Source organism: Solanum lycopersicum, chromosome 2 (genome assembly GCF_036512215.1).
Source record: "Solanum lycopersicum chromosome 2, SLM_r2.1".
NCBI lineage: Eukaryota > Viridiplantae > Streptophyta > Magnoliopsida > Solanales > Solanaceae > Solanum > Solanum lycopersicum.
In genome coordinates this window covers 66,274,730-66,290,758 of record NC_090801.1, presented here as the reverse complement: position 1 = coordinate 66,290,758, position 16,029 = coordinate 66,274,730, and the positions used below count along the sequence as shown (strand labels likewise).

The following is a 16,029-nucleotide window of genomic DNA, read 5'->3' as shown; positions in this document are numbered from 1 at the left end:
ACAGATTACTTTAATTTCTTTCATTATTTCATTACTGTTCCTTAGATTTGATATGATATGGTAAAATCAATATCAATCTTTAATAAGCCTAGGTGGCTAGGTCAAGTTTTTTTTGTTCAAAATGGGTACTTGTTATATATACATATGTTTTATAAGGATCGCTGAGGAGTTTTAATATAGGTGTTACATTGGATCCTTAAGTTACATCTCATAGTATTAATGCCAAATTTTGTAATATATTTTGGAAAAAGGGTCAAAAATATCTCTCAACTTTATTTTATTGGTTGACTATAACTTTATCGTTAAAGTGAAGTTATTTTTTACCTCTATCATGATTAATTTCATCATATATTATTCCTCATTTGACAAAAATTTCCAAATCAACTTAAATTAACCCGAATCTTAAAAAATGACCCATTATCCATTTTGAAATCCATGCCCGCCCTATAACACTTAACCCAAGAGATGAACAAAGAACAAATTGGGGATTTCCATCAAATGAGGGGTATATTTATATATATGGTGAAATCAGTAATGATATGGGTAAAAAATAATTTCACTTTAATGGTAAGGGCATAGTCAACTAATAAAACAAAGCTGGTACTTTTTATCCTTTTTTCATCTATTTTTAGGCTTAAATCATCTACAATCACTTAAAGTTGTCCGCATATTTCATTTAGATACATCAACTAATATTATTACTTATTAAGCAGTTTTATCTATTCAAAATTTGTTCTTATTAAATATTCTTTCATAAACAGCAAAAATTATGAATAAATTTTATATTTGTTTATATAATAAAACATTGAATAAATTTTATTTGTTTATATAATCAGCAAAAATTATGAACTGTGTGAGATACACTCTCTGTGACATGACATGATCAATTAAAATAACACCAGTGGCCCCAAAAATTATTGAAAGATGATTTTTAAAATAAATTTTATTTGTTTATATAAAAACATTGAATAAAATTATAAAATATCAACCCAAACCCACATTTATTTTTTCAAAATAATTTTTTAAAATAAATATTATTATAATAAAACATTGAATAAATTTTATTTGTTTATATAATAAACATTGAATAATTATGATGACATAATAAAATAAACAATGACATCATAATTATTCCAACTAATTCAACATGTTATTTTTTTCTGTTGAGTGATGTCAAATTTGAAAGTTTAAAATAGTCTCCTCTCAACATATGTTTCTGTTCAGGTAAAATAAAAAGTAAAATGGTAAATTTTAAAAAATTAAATTTGTTAGGTAATTCCAAGTGGGTAAACTTTCGAAAATTAAATTAAATTACACCTTCTCTTTTACTTTTTATCACATTATTATTAGTGCTATTCTATCATAGGTCGTCAAAACTTGTTTTTAAGCGCAATGTGGAAAAAAAAATTTACACTATAAATCAGTTCGTAATTAGTAGCAAAAACTAGGAAATCTAACTACCATCACCATTTGGCAAATAGACATTAGCAGTATAACATGTACGATGTTTCACATTTGGATTTACGATTTACTATTTTCTATTTTCTTTTTTAACAATATTGATTGAGTCTGATTAAATTTGAATTTTAAGTCTTCGATATGGATAAAACACTCTCTAGATGACTTTGTGCTAAAGGAATTTAAATTTTATTGATAAGACACACTGGGACGCAAAATGATTCAGATGGCTACCTTTTTTATTCCTTTAAAATTTAGCTTAAAGCAAAATTACATGTTAGAAATATTAATATTTGAGTGATTGTGGAGTAGTAAAACAAAGTTGTATTTGATGAAACAAATGATATCATAATATTGACTTGGTCTTTGCTTAACAAATTCAAAATGTTTTTCTGTTGAGATAAAATAGTACCTGATGTCAAATTTGAAAGTTAAAACAGTCTCCTCTTAGATATTCCAACATGAGTTATTGTTAAGATAAAAAGATATATGAAAAATTTGAAAATAAAAAGTCTCTCCTCTCTCATCTATTCTAGAAAAAAAAATATAGTTAAAAAAAAGAAGAAAAAAAAGTGTAAATGAGTCGAGTATCTTGTGCTGCATGCAAGTACCAAAGAAGAAAATGTACTTCAGATTGTGTTTTAGCTCCTTATTTCCCAGCGAATCAGCCTAAAAAGTTTCAAAATGCACATCGTCTCTTTGGTGTACGTAACATAGTAAAAATATTGCAGGAATTGAAAGACGAAGATCAAAAATCAGACGCTATGAAATCTATAATTTTTGAATCTGATATGAGGGCCAAGTTTCCTGTTTATGGATGTGTGGAGTGTATTTCGTATCTTCGCCAACAATTACAGATTAGTTTGCAAGAACTTCAGGATGTACGGTCTCAACTTGAATTCTATAGACAACAACATCCTACCGCTACATATCCTAATTTCGACCGATAGTATTTAACTTGTTTCTTCTTCTCTTTTTTTTTTCTTCTTTAAAGTCTTGTTTCTTTTAGTTAATATTTATCATATCTTCTAATTGTTAAATTATTGACTATTAACATATCAATAAACATAGATTCATTCAATATTTTGTTTCTTTTTCTTAATTCCTATAGTATATATACTATATAGAGATAAACATTGCAGATTCTTACTGCACGATTGAATCTGGGTAAATTTAGATCAATAGAAAATGTTCTTAAACATTTTTTTTTTTTAATTGTGATGTCTAGTTATTGAGAAAGATGTATAATATTACATTCCAGTATATAAACACATTAGCATAAAGTTCTCTACTAAAAGGGTCAATGTATTTGTAGCATGATTAAGTTGTGTTACAAAGATTTAGTAATTTTTATATGTAACCAAACAAGTGAGTATGGTTTATGAAACTAATTTAGATAAAAAATTCTGAAAGATTTGGTGAAAAAATAACTACAAGAGACTGTACTATACATTTACATGGAATTAGAAAAATAACTGTCATGTAGCTTAAATTCTCAATTCATATTATAAACAAACGCAATCTATTATAACAAATATTACTTACTTTCAAGCATACAAGAGTTAAGATCACATAGCTCCTCTATAAGTCATCCGATTTATAATTCGAGATGCATCATTCATTCTGTTTGCTTTTTCATAAATGGCAGCAACAACAAGATGCAACTCTTTCTTGTTAACATTAGGATCAGAGTCTAGCACCTTATAGAGTGTCTCAACCATCTCGTAATTCCTTCTAGCACCATAAAGACTAAGCATTTGAAAGTGAACTTCATCAGAGAAAACACATCCCTCTTCATGCATCTCTTTATATACCATGTCTGCCTTTTCAAACTCCTGCAGCTTCCCATAAGCGTTAAGGACTAGAGCAATCACATTAGAATTAGGAAAATATCCTGCTCCACTCATCTTCTCGAATACCTCAATGAGATTGGTGTACTTCCTATTTCTGGAATATAACTCTATCATACACTCAAAAACTGCAATATCCTTCAATTCTCCAGCATCAAAAGCTTGTCTGAACACCCATGTAGCTTCCTCTATTCGTCCAGATCCAGCAAGAATTGTTATTGCAGTTTCTCTAGGAATATTGTCAGGGCGCTTCAACTCATGTAACAAACGTTTAGCATGTGCAACCAAACCAGCTCTTTCATATGCTACAATCATTGTCTGGTATAGAACTTGATCAATTTCAACTCCGGAACTCCTCAGCTTCTGGAATAACATAGCAGCTCGATCTAGTTTTCCCACTTTAGCCCATATAGATATTATGGTCGAGTAGGTAATAGCATTGGGCTCAATTCCTATGTTCTGCATTTCCTGAATAAGATTGTTGGCTTTCTCATGTTCCAGTGTCTTTCCATATATCTTAATCATGGTGTTGTAAGTGACAACATTTTGTTCAATATTTTTTCTTTGCATCAACCTAAACAAATGTATAGCTTCCCCGAAAAGCTCAGCTTCACCATAAACCCTCAGAAGAGTATTGTAGCTGACAACATTTGGTTCAATTCCCATTTTCCTCATACTCCAAAACAATCTATCTGCTTCCTTGGCCATATCGAGCTGTCCATAAACATCAATCATTATATTACAAGTTGTGAGATCAAGAGGGCACTTCACCTCATTCATCTCGGAGAAAACAGATAGAGCCTCTAAAAACTTTTGGTTCTCAACGTACATCGTCAAGAGAGTTGAGTAACTCACTGTATCCGGCAAAACACCCACTGACCTCATCTCTTTGACCAACAACTGAGCTTCGCGAAAAAGCTTTGCTTTTCCAAAAACATTAATCATAGTATTGTAAGCAACAAGATCAGGAGTAATCCCTGATGTTTTCAGTCTAGAAAAAATCGAAATCGCCTTAGTATAATCACACAGCTTTCTTGACAATTCTATCAAATTACAGTACAGAACAAGATCACCAGACACATGATCCTGTTCCATTTTCTGAAGCCAAGATAAAGCATCATCAAACAACCCCTCTTTTCCAAAATAGGTAATGAGAGTGGAGTAAGTATACCTATCAGGTGACAAAGCTCTTTGACGCATTTCATCAAACAGCCCATATGCAAGCTGCCACTGCTTCGCTCGTAGTACATTTCGCAATGCAACATTGTACGCAAACACAGAGGGAGTGTAAAGAGCTACTTCATTTATCCAATCAAGCAAAGCTAGCGATCGCTGCCAATCAGACTCACGTGAGAGTAGCGTGACCATGAACCGCATCGAAAGATTTCTACCTTTGTAAGGCGACATTAACGCAAACAGTTCGTGCTCATTAGCAGTCTGTCCAATTGAAGACAATAGATCGTCCATGTCGACGCTGTGGTCCAAGAACGAGGTTGACTGTGGATTCCGGCGGTAAGGCCGGTATTTGGAAGGCGAAAACGGCGGCGTTGTCTTTCTCCAGACATCTTTTGTGGCGGAGAGAGAAAGGAGGACGAAATGGGTTCGAAGTGGTTTACGTTTGGTGTAATGAAAGAGGATAGTGATTCGATATGGTTGAGAAAATGGAAGGCAGTAACCGGAGGAAGAAGAAGAAGGGGAGAACAAAAGAGAGGACATTGCACCGTTCAAAGGGGAACATGGGTCCAACTCCAACCATTAACCTCAAGATTCATACTACGTTTTATCCGCACTTAAATATCTAACTACCGAAAAGGGGCAAATCTGTTTGCGAATAATACGAAATAGATCACTTATATCCTTCATTACATTTTGAAATAAAAATATCTCTTTATTATCCATCATAAATATCTTCAAGAGTTAGCATTCAAATTTTTAGTGACATGGCATGCCACATGAGACTAATTACTTCCTCTAAGCGTTGTCAACTAAAATTCAATACGAAAAAACTTGATTATTAGTGGCAACAAAGTTGCCACAAAATCTCAAAGTATTGTCACTAAAGGTTATGAGTGACTTTTAGTGACAACTAATAGTAAAATCTATTTTTCAATTAAAAAATATGATAATTAATTTTCGATTGCAACCTAATTTTATAAAATAAATAACTTACAATATTAATATTAAAAACACCCAATATTATTATGAAAAATCATGAAAATTACTTCTCAATTCACATTTCCTATTATATAATGCATCATTGTACATTTTATACATTGATACATAACATAAAAATAAATCATACAGTGTCTTCAAAATCCTATTTAATCGTATTATTTTTGTTTTTTTAAAAAATAATGAAGAAAAAAACACAATAAAAATTGATTTTTTGAGCTTTTGTGGCGACCATTCTCGACGCTAAAGGTCTTAGTTCTTTTGTAATGACTTCTAGTTGGCAATGCTTAGGTGGAAGGATTAGTCCCACGTGGCTTGCCAAGTCAGTAAAAATATGGGGTGTTACCTCTTGAGATTATATGTGGTCTCTTAGGATAACAGTAGGGACATTTTTTATCCCAAAATGTAACGGAGGATATAAATAATCTATTTCACATAGTGCAGGGACAATTTTGACCCTTTTCTGTATCAACTATGACACAACTTATCCCTTCCATCAGAGTTTTCGAATTCGAATTGAAATAAGTACTCCCTTCTTTTTAAATTATTGAGATATATTTTTATTTTTTAAATTAATTTAATTGTTTAATTTTCAAATCTATTTTTAGAATGTTTTCTTGATTTTATCCTTCATTAGTTAGTATTGAAATTAGTTACTTTATAATATTTAGTTATTTTAATAATAAATTTGACACTAATTAATAAGAGTAAATGGAAAGTTATCCTAATTTATATGTTTATTTGGATTTACTTATTTTAGATATTATTAAGTAAAAATACCTTTTAAGCAAATTTGAAGTATTTGAGTAAAGTAAAATATATTTTAAAGTCAAAATAACAAAAATAAGTCAAAAGTCATAAGTTAGAAATCTTAATTTATGACTTTCAACTTATAACTTATAAGCCAAAGTCAATCCAAGTACGAGATCTTAATCTTCTTTTTTTAAAGAATGTGAAATATCTTAACAATTCAATTAATTTGAAACGAAAAAAATATCACTTTTTATATATCGCAAATAAAAATTTTGAACTCCCATTAAATTTAATCTATTTCAAAACGGCTATCAAATACAATAAAAAGAAGGATTTTATGACATATGCTCTTGGGAAAAAATAAAATCTGCTTACAAGTCTTTTGGAGACGAGCATGGTTACGAATTTGATGGTTTAAACCTAGAATATTGAAAGGTATTTATGATTTCTTTGATAAAATTTATATGATAATGTAATAAAACAATATATAAAAAAGTTAACATGACTTTGATTTAACGGTGTGGACACCATATGATATGTGAATTAAACGCATATCATTATATTTGATTCTTTTATATACAAAAATAGAATATTTAAATGAAAAATAATGTATAAGTTAATTTATTATTTATCAAAAACATGATATTTAAGTGAAAAAAAAATATAAATCAATTTATTATTTATCGAGTTTCAAATATATGATATTTGCCTCAATAGTTTAACTTGATATCTGCCTCCATGGTTTATTAATTAAAAGAAGGGGACAAAAAAGATTTGGTTTTCTAATGTATGGACAACGGACCAATCTAACGTGATAAAAAGAACATAATTAAGTTAGAAACAAAGTTAAATTAGAAAGTAAAATAATCATAATTTACAAGCTATTTGTGCCACTGCATTTTAAACGAGTGAGGAAGTTTCTTCGAGGAAATATTAAAGATTTTTCTAAAAATCTTTTATAATTGTAATATTGACTTAAATAGATAAGAAGAAATTAATGATTTTATTTTTATTTTTGTTGAAATCTCATTTATTTTCTCCCTCCTCCCACTTTACTGATCACACTAAGCTACACATTTTAGTGTGATTGTTTGAAAAAATAATAATAATAGTTGATACATTTACATTTAGTTCAAAAATTAAAAAAATATTAATTTCATTTAATTTATATTATTTGATTCAGAATATTATTATCACCTATAAACTCAAAAAAAATTATTCTATTTATCTTTTACACATTTATAAACCAGATAAAGTAATATAAATCAAAATATCTGAAAAATTCTTAGTCAAATAAAGTTTCTTTTGATTCTTCAAATATGCTATATCGTAATTTCTATCGTCAAATATATTTTAAATTAACAGTCATTTTATTATTTTAATCCTCGAAAAATCTCCTTTATTTTTCCTCTCGAGCCCCTGATTATTTGAGTTGATCTAATCATATACTTGTAACTTGATAAAGTGTCCTTATTGAGATATGTATTTAGTTATAACTTATAACCAATTATGTTATGATCGATTAATTATAATTCTTTGATTTAATTTAGTTATCTTACTTTTTCTTTATATATATAACATTATAAATTCTTTAGTTTCAACTTGAGATATTTTATATTTATTCTACATAATTTTAGTTTAGAATCATATTTTTCAAAAAAAATTATTGAAACGAAATAGCAATTTTTCCTTATCCGATTGTTGTAAGACGTATGTTGTAACATCAAATAACTACAAAATCCAACCATACCAATTGCGCACCATGGGCCGGCATTGGGGCCAAATATCTTTTAAAACAATAGCTAGAAACCTTCCTATAAATAATAATAATAATAATAATAATAATATGTTATAATAAATGATTGAAATTTATTTATTTTTTAATTAGAGATTTTAGATTTTATTTTTAGAATGAAAATATCATGTTAAGAGCATTGTCTTAGGGATAAGCTCAATAATACATAAATTTAATTATCTAAATCTAATCGGATCGAAATATAAATATAAAACATTTAATATTTATATATATATGTTTTTTAAAAAGCAAAAAGAAAAAAGACTTCCAGATTACTCAAGGAAGCTAAGACGTCACAAGTCATGAGATGATTCCTTTGTCACGGGTCCGTAGACACTTCAAACACGCAAAACAAATATAATATGTGATAAATTTAATTAATTATATGCATTGCAGTATGGAAAATATTTATGTATAGTTATTTTTTGGCCGGGCAAATTTAACCTTTATGTTATGACGTCATAATAAGTAATTTTTAAAGTTTTATTAGTAATATCTAAACAATAGATTTAAAATTGAAATTTCTAACTTATAACGAATTTCATTATTCATTAAGTTTAGCTTTTTTTTTAAATGTGTATTCAACTTCACCCTTATAAGCATTTATCTATAATTAATTTTTGAGAGGTACAAATTTAATATGTGAATTAATACTACATAAATTCAATAGTTTGATTCATATTCTACACGTTACTTAATAATACAAAAAACAGAGACTCTATACTTTGACTGATTAAATTTAAATATAAAATTCATCTTTATATTGCTTAGAATAAAAAAGTACCTAATTTATTTCTACCACTTTTCCTCCTAATATAAAAGTAAAATTTAATAAATTTCGTTATTGACTTTTCATATAATCACTTAATTAATGCTGGTAGTTATTAAATAATATTTTCTTTTTTTTTTTACAATGTTAACATAAAAATACTATTTTATATAATTGTCCAATAATATTTGTCTACTTTTTAAAATCAATATATAATTTTTAGTTTACTCTTACCATTAATTACACTATTATATTTTTAAAAATACTACAATAAGATTATGTTTTTATTTATACTTTTTTATTATATGGAATAATATTTTATTTTTTGAAATTAAAAACAATTAACTATTTATTAAAGAAGCATAGAGAAGATGTAACTCTTACTATTAGTGCTGCTGTACTCAAATCGAAGAAGGAAAAAAAGAAGATAACATTGCCGGCCTCCATTATTTTTGCAGCAGTTAAGTACAAGTTCCATTTTTCATTTTTCCACCTAACTACATTCCACCACTGTTAACACCCATAAATAAATATATACAAATATTAGTTGTATACAGTTTAAATGTTGAATTTTGTTGTTCTAATTACGCAATTATTGTAATTGTGTTTGATTTAGAAGAAAGAATGACATGTTCACAATTCCTCCGCCGCTACACCACATTAGTTGTTTAGAGATCAGTTTGAAAAACCCCATTTCAATCTTTTTTCTGGAGCTTTGTTGATGAAAAGAGATTGAAATGAAGAAGTTGAAAACCTATTATCTGCACCTTAGACACCCAACAACAATCGAGAGGAAGTGGATCTTTCCACTTGCTATAGGTTCCATTGTTTCCCTTTTTCTCTTGTTTTTAACAACCCTAACATCACCAGATGGAACTCCTCTTTTGCCCCTTTACCGTTACTATTCATCCTATTCCGCAGCTAATGTATTTGTTGAATCCAAGCTTAAACCTTTACCTGTCTACACTGTTCCTCCACCCCCTCGCTTTGCCTACCTCGTGTCAGGTTCTGCCGGCGATGGGAACATGCTCAAGAGAACCCTTCAAGCTCTTTATCACCCTAATAATCAGTATGTAGTGCATCTCGATGCTGAATCTTCACCGGAGGAGCGTCTCGATCTGCATAACTTTGTTACCAATCATCCAATTTTTATCCAATTCAAGAATGTTCGGATGATTACGAAAGCTAATCTGGTTACCTACCGGGGTCCTACTATGGTTGCTAATACCCTTCACGCCGCTGCTATTTTGCTCAAACAAGCTGGGGAATGGGATTGGTTCATTAATCTCAGCGCCTCTGATTACCCACTTGTTACTCAAGATGGTAAAACACATTAATTTTTACTGTATATCTAATGCACCTTTGATTAAATGGAGGATGTTGATTTATTCTTTTCTTTGTTTGATTAGATCTGCTTCATACATTTTCGTATTTGCCCCGGGATCTTAACTTCATTGATCATACAAGCAAAATTGGATGGAAAGAGTAAGTTATTCTATCTGCAACCACAAAAGATATGCTTTCGTCATTCTAATTTTGGTTCAGAATTAAGGGTTTAATTATGTGAGCTAAACTTGGCTCCTGATTCTGAAGGTTCCAAAGGGCAAAGCCAATTATCGTTGATCCGGGATTGTATGCGACTAAAAAGGCAGATGTTTTCTGGATTACACAGAGAAGAAGTGTGCCAACAGCTTTTAAGCTTTTTACTGGTGAGGTTTGGCATCATTTTATGCTCGGGCTCAAGGATTTGAACTTTTCCTTTTAACACATGTTATATGCTTTTTATGTGATGGTGTGTTAATCATTGTTCAGTCCATCCCTGCTAAAGTGTGTCCTGTCTTGCTTTCAATTCTTTAACCTATCACAAATCTGAATTGATCCAAAATGATTCTTTGGTCACATAAAAAGTTCAATAATGTGAAGAATAAATGCAGGAGAACATAAAGTACTTTCCCTGCCCTCGTGTATCTCGATTGCCTATCATATACCAGATGGGGACTTGACTTTGGTGCCATCCACCTTGTAACCTGAATTAAAACTTGCAGGAATGGTCATGACGAGCTGATACTTCCTTTGTAAGGGAATTTCGACTTTGACTTCTTTCTTTTCCAAATGGATTGTGTGGGCTTTACTGGAACTTGAAAAGTAGCTTGCACCATGCTTTAGTACAGCATAATTTGGTTATTTGAATTGGAAGAGGTCATGCATCACAAGTACAAACTAAATTTTTGTACTGTTTAAAGAGGATTATTTCTCATTTATATAACTAATAAAGCTCAAGATAGGGAAATTAGATGTAGGAGTCAGAAATCTTTGCATAGTGAAAATACTTTATAAGATTATGCATGTTCCTATGCCAATTGACAACACATCAACACAGGGTAATAATTGGGTTTTTAGTATATGGAAACAAAGGCTATCAGAGCAATTCACCTGGTGTGTTAAATTAGATGGTCCATTGTACTGAGCAGTCGTTGAAGTATTTGAGCTGTGTGATAGTTGACACTGATAAAATGAATCCATAACAGACCCATTGGAGGATTGGGGGTTCCAAATACTAATGAATTATGATATAGGCTTCATGAAGGAAGTGGTGTTTGATTTTTGTAGCAACTGCACTTATCATTGGGGTGGATGGTAAAGGTTCCCCAATCCGTGCGAATTCAGAATTTGTTCACTACCTTGTTGAAAACATTTACTTGTCTGAAGATTTTAAGGGTTCCCAAATATCATATATTCAGGATTCCTCGACTACATTGTTGAGTTTAGCTTGCCTGAGCTTCAGATATCCCCAGACACATCTAATGGAGACCTTTATCAACAATTACATTCATGTGGATGAAATGGAGGTGAAGTTGATATCATTCTGCCTACATTGTTCTCTTTGCTATTAGGAATCATGTTCTGTTCGTACATCTTGATGGACTGTTTCAATCAAGAAATTTTGTTCACTAAGACAAATGTTTTTGCCGAGAGAGACTGTCTGGGATCATATTTTCATGATTTTAAACTCATTATTGACAGCTATTTCTGTATTGAATACTAATCCATTTTAATGAAGCCGACAGGAGGAAAATAAATACATAGGGTGGGTATGGCTAATGAATTCACTTAAAGGGTATGGGTACATTGTCCATTTTCTCTCTTGCTGCAGTCGGTGAATATAATTTTGGTTACATGGTTTAAAGATCATGAGACTTTTAAATCTCGTTCTTTATTGTCAGTATAAAATAGAAGCAGCTCGCGTTTCAGTTTATCATTACTTTCTGAAAGCTCCTTTAGGGAAGGTTAAGGAAATATATCCTTTTTTGACTTCCTGAAGAAGCAGTATTCAAGGGCAACATTTTAACATGGAGAAATATTGCTTCATTTATTCCCATCTAGTTTAAATAGTTTTGTAAAAAAGAAAGTTTAAATAAATTGTGTATCAACTTTTATTACTAGTAATATAACTGTTGCTGATTGAAAATCCACATACTAGATATGAAACATTGTTCTTGGCTCTCCCTTTGCAGGTTCTGCTTGGATGGTCCTTTCTCGCTCTTTCATTGACTTCTGCATATGGGGATGGGACAACTTGCCCAGGACTGTTCTTATGTACTATGCAAATTTTATCTCCTCTCCAGAAGGCTATTTCCATACTGTCATCTGTAATGCTCAGGAGTTCCAAAATACCACAGTAAACAGTGATCTTCACTACATATCATGGGACAACCCTCCAAAGCAGCATCCGCATTACCTTACAGTTGAGGACATGCAAAAGATGGTCGACAGTAATGCTCCTTTTGCTAGAAAGTTCCATAGGGAGGATCCCGTGCTTGACAAAATTGACTCTGAACTCCTATTTCGAGGTAAAGACAGGCTTGTTCCTGGTGGGTGGTGCATTGGAAGTCGGAAGAATGGGACAGATCCTTGCTCTGTCGCAGGAAATATCACCGCCCTCAAACCCACTTCAGGGGCAAAGAGGTTGGAGAAGTTGATAGGATCTCTTTTGTCAAATGATAATTTCCGACCCAGACAGTGCATATAGCAAAAAACATGCCTTAGAAAGTTGTTTTTCTTAAATTTATAGTCTTCAGAGGAAAGCAAGGAACATCTGAATGTATCAAACCTGCATTAATGTTGTTTTCTGCAGAAAAGAAAAAATTATAGAGTATGCTACAGTTGCACAAGGGCATGTGTATCTGTTCTTTGTTTCCTCACTCTATGAATCAGGTTGCCCTGCATTAACAAAGGGTGTGATGCCCTCATTCTGAACTTGTCACTTATTAGAACGGAGCATTTTGACAACATGAGACCCTCTGAGGAGAGAAATGTATCAGGTTTCATTTCCGCTTTCACATGTGAAACTTCTGTGTAGAGTGATATTTTCCTTTTGGTTATAGGTTGTAGAACAAGATTAATTGGTGTCCCTTTTATGAGGTTTGCACATGATTTAATCTGGTAAAAATTTATCATCTATTCTATACTTAAAGCTGCAGTCATCTTCGTTGTTGTCATTTTATACTATTCCGGTTGTTGTGTCGTGTAGAGATTCTGTCATTGCCTGCATGCCACAAATGTCTTAGCTTCTTCATTAGGATCAACAAGTTGTGTCATCGTGGAGAACTGACTTACTTCTATGGAGCCAATGGGCGATCAAGAAGACCTATGGCCTAGTCTTGTTACCTTTATTGCAAAATTTGGGTGACTGTCCACCTAAGGTCCCAAATGGTCTAGCTTACTTCCTAATTTTGTGGCAATGGGGGCTGGCAAAAATATTGGCAAGACACCCAGTTAAGTGCAATATGACTAGTGGTATCGATGTGTTAAGTTTATTTGTTCACCGTCTTCTTTTCCTCCCTTCTACCTTTCATCTTGTGTAGTAGAATGAAAAAAAAAAATTAATTTGAAAAGTTGATGTGGTTATCCCCATAGAATCCATAAATGTTTATTTTATGTATTTTAGTTTGGAGATTTTCGATAAGTAAAGATTAGATATAGTTTTATTAACTCTTAAGGCAACCGTACGTCATTAATAAACGTAAACCAACTGGATGGTCGATGAAAGAAGTTGACAGAGTGTGGGAGCTAACAAAGAAGTCCAGCACATATATATTCACCAAATTATTTATTAAAATGTTGGGTGGAACAACAAGATTTTATATAGATCTATTAGGATTTGGAATATTGAGCTACCTATTTTAGGTGAGTTGTGTATATTAACAAACAAGCATGTTGACCAGATCTCTCCTATTTTTATAATATAATATAATGTGCAAAATCAACGTCTGATTGGCAGATTAACGAACAACCATAAAGAAATTAAGGACTTAACCAATAATGTTAAATGACTTTTCATTAGTCATACCAACCCTATGTACCAATCCGTACACTTTATTTTTATCTGTGCTGTCTTCTCTAAAATAGATTAGTGTTGATCAATACAGAAATTGCTGTAAATAATCAATTTAAATTCATGAAAAGATCACATCTCATGCATGCCATAAAGTAAAAATATTTAAAAAGACTATATATAATTAAAGAACAGAGAAGGTAGGCTCTTTTTAGTTATTAAAAAAAGAATATAAATTAGAATGCAAATTCGTGTCAATAACTATAAATGCACTTACATAATGAAGAGAAGCATAGATAATGAAGGCGGTAGAAAGAACTCATTGAATCCTGACCTAGATGATTGATGTTCTTTTTGTATAAAAGAAAGTTCGTATATTGAGTAGATGATTGGTGTATAATGCAATAGAAATTGTGAGCATCGTGTCGAAAGACAGAGGCACTTAATTGGTTCCATTTAGGCATTGTACCAATTAAAAGGAATGGCAAGTGCCATCTCTCCTGCGACAAGATTCCCTCAATCTCTCTCCTATTTGAATGATGATTTAGGATACAGAAAGCCTTTCATTTCCAAGGTTATTTATAGAACCAAATTTACATTATAAAAATAACTTAGCTTGTGTGAGAAAAACAATAACCAAGTCAATTCCACAAGGTTGAATGAGTAGTGATTGATGCATTGTGAGAATAGAGTCAAATAGTCTTTAGTCTATGCATGTGTCATGTGGACACATTTGAATACTTCTACCAATTTCACATTATTTTCTTACTTAAAGACCAAAAGACTTTGACTTCATCATCATTCCTCCTTTAGTCAAAATCTTAATTTCTTCATGTCTTTTCGTATTATGTACATTATATTATGACTTATACTGGGGGAAGTCCAACATCTATATAGTAGTTTAGAATATAAACTATTGACAAACCCAACATTATTTTTTCCAAATAGAAGTATCTTCAAAGCTAACATTCATCTTTACTTGTCCACTATGATATTTTGAAAAGTTAATTAATATTTATCCAATTTATAAAATTAATGAATATTTGTTCATTTTTTTAATATTTGTATGATTTATTTTTAACAAGGGTGATTACGTAAAATTACTATTAGTATTTACGACTTTTTAATACTTATGTTAAGTCAATAATAAACAACTATTGTTGGACAAAGAAAGTATCTAATATATAACATTATCAGCCGTGCTAAATTAGTTGTATTTTCCAAAAGTCAGTAAGCTAAATTTTGAAACTAAATTAAATCTGATCAAACATAATATTTAGAATTAATGGATTTAAATAATAGTACATAATAAAAATACTAATACAAGTTTTTTTTAATTTGTTGGGTCAATATGATGATAAACTATATTCTAAAATGATGGTCAAAGTCAATAAAACTTTACTGTCAAAAAAATATTATACAAACATTTAGTTTGAGACAGTATTCATAGAAAATAATAATTTAAGAGCACGGCCAATCTTTAAACGAAAAAGAAACCGAAAAAAGTAGGCAGGTTGTCTTTATTGGGTGGTTTTTAATTTTTGTTTTTACTTCTCATTTAATAAAAATTATTGGGCCAGACTATATTTCACTAATGATATACTTATATCTAGATGATATAAAATCAAGATTATAAGAAGAACACAAGAGAAGTAGATGTAGGAGAAGACTTTCTTCTTATTCAAATATATGTAAGTTTCATATGTATATATATATATATTACAATAGTGAATAAATAATTCTATTTATAAAGTGAAAAATCACTCCAAAGGTCACCATATGAAGTATCATAATAAATAGATACATTCTTATCCAAAAAGGTTCATGTAACCTACTGAATATGAATGATTGTTCATATACTAATTTTTGGACTATCCACTTATTCAATAGATTTATA

At 30.7% G+C, this 16,029-nt stretch overlaps 2 protein-coding genes across 2 annotated transcripts; one reads left to right on the top strand and one right to left on the bottom strand.

Moving 5' to 3' along the window:
* Positions 1-2,872: 2,872 nt before the first annotated feature.
* Positions 2,873-5,116, bottom strand: LOC101262164 (pentatricopeptide repeat-containing protein). Its single transcript, XM_004232200.5, has one exon. It carries the CDS (start codon positions 5,022-5,024, stop codon positions 3,027-3,029), a length of 1,998 nt encoding a protein of 665 aa, XP_004232248.1. The 5' UTR covers positions 5,025-5,116; the 3' UTR covers positions 2,873-3,026.
* A 3,812-nt stretch (positions 5,117-8,928) lies between these two features.
* On the top strand, positions 8,929-12,980 carry LOC101262471 (beta-glucuronosyltransferase GlcAT14B). The gene is made up of 4 exons (XM_004232201.5): positions 8,929-10,120; positions 10,207-10,282; positions 10,391-10,506; positions 12,313-12,980. Exons 1-4 carry the CDS (start codon positions 9,535-9,537, stop codon positions 12,825-12,827), a joined length of 1,293 nt encoding a protein of 430 aa, XP_004232249.1. The 5' UTR covers positions 8,929-9,534; the 3' UTR covers positions 12,828-12,980.
* Positions 12,981-16,029: the final 3,049 nt, after the last annotated feature.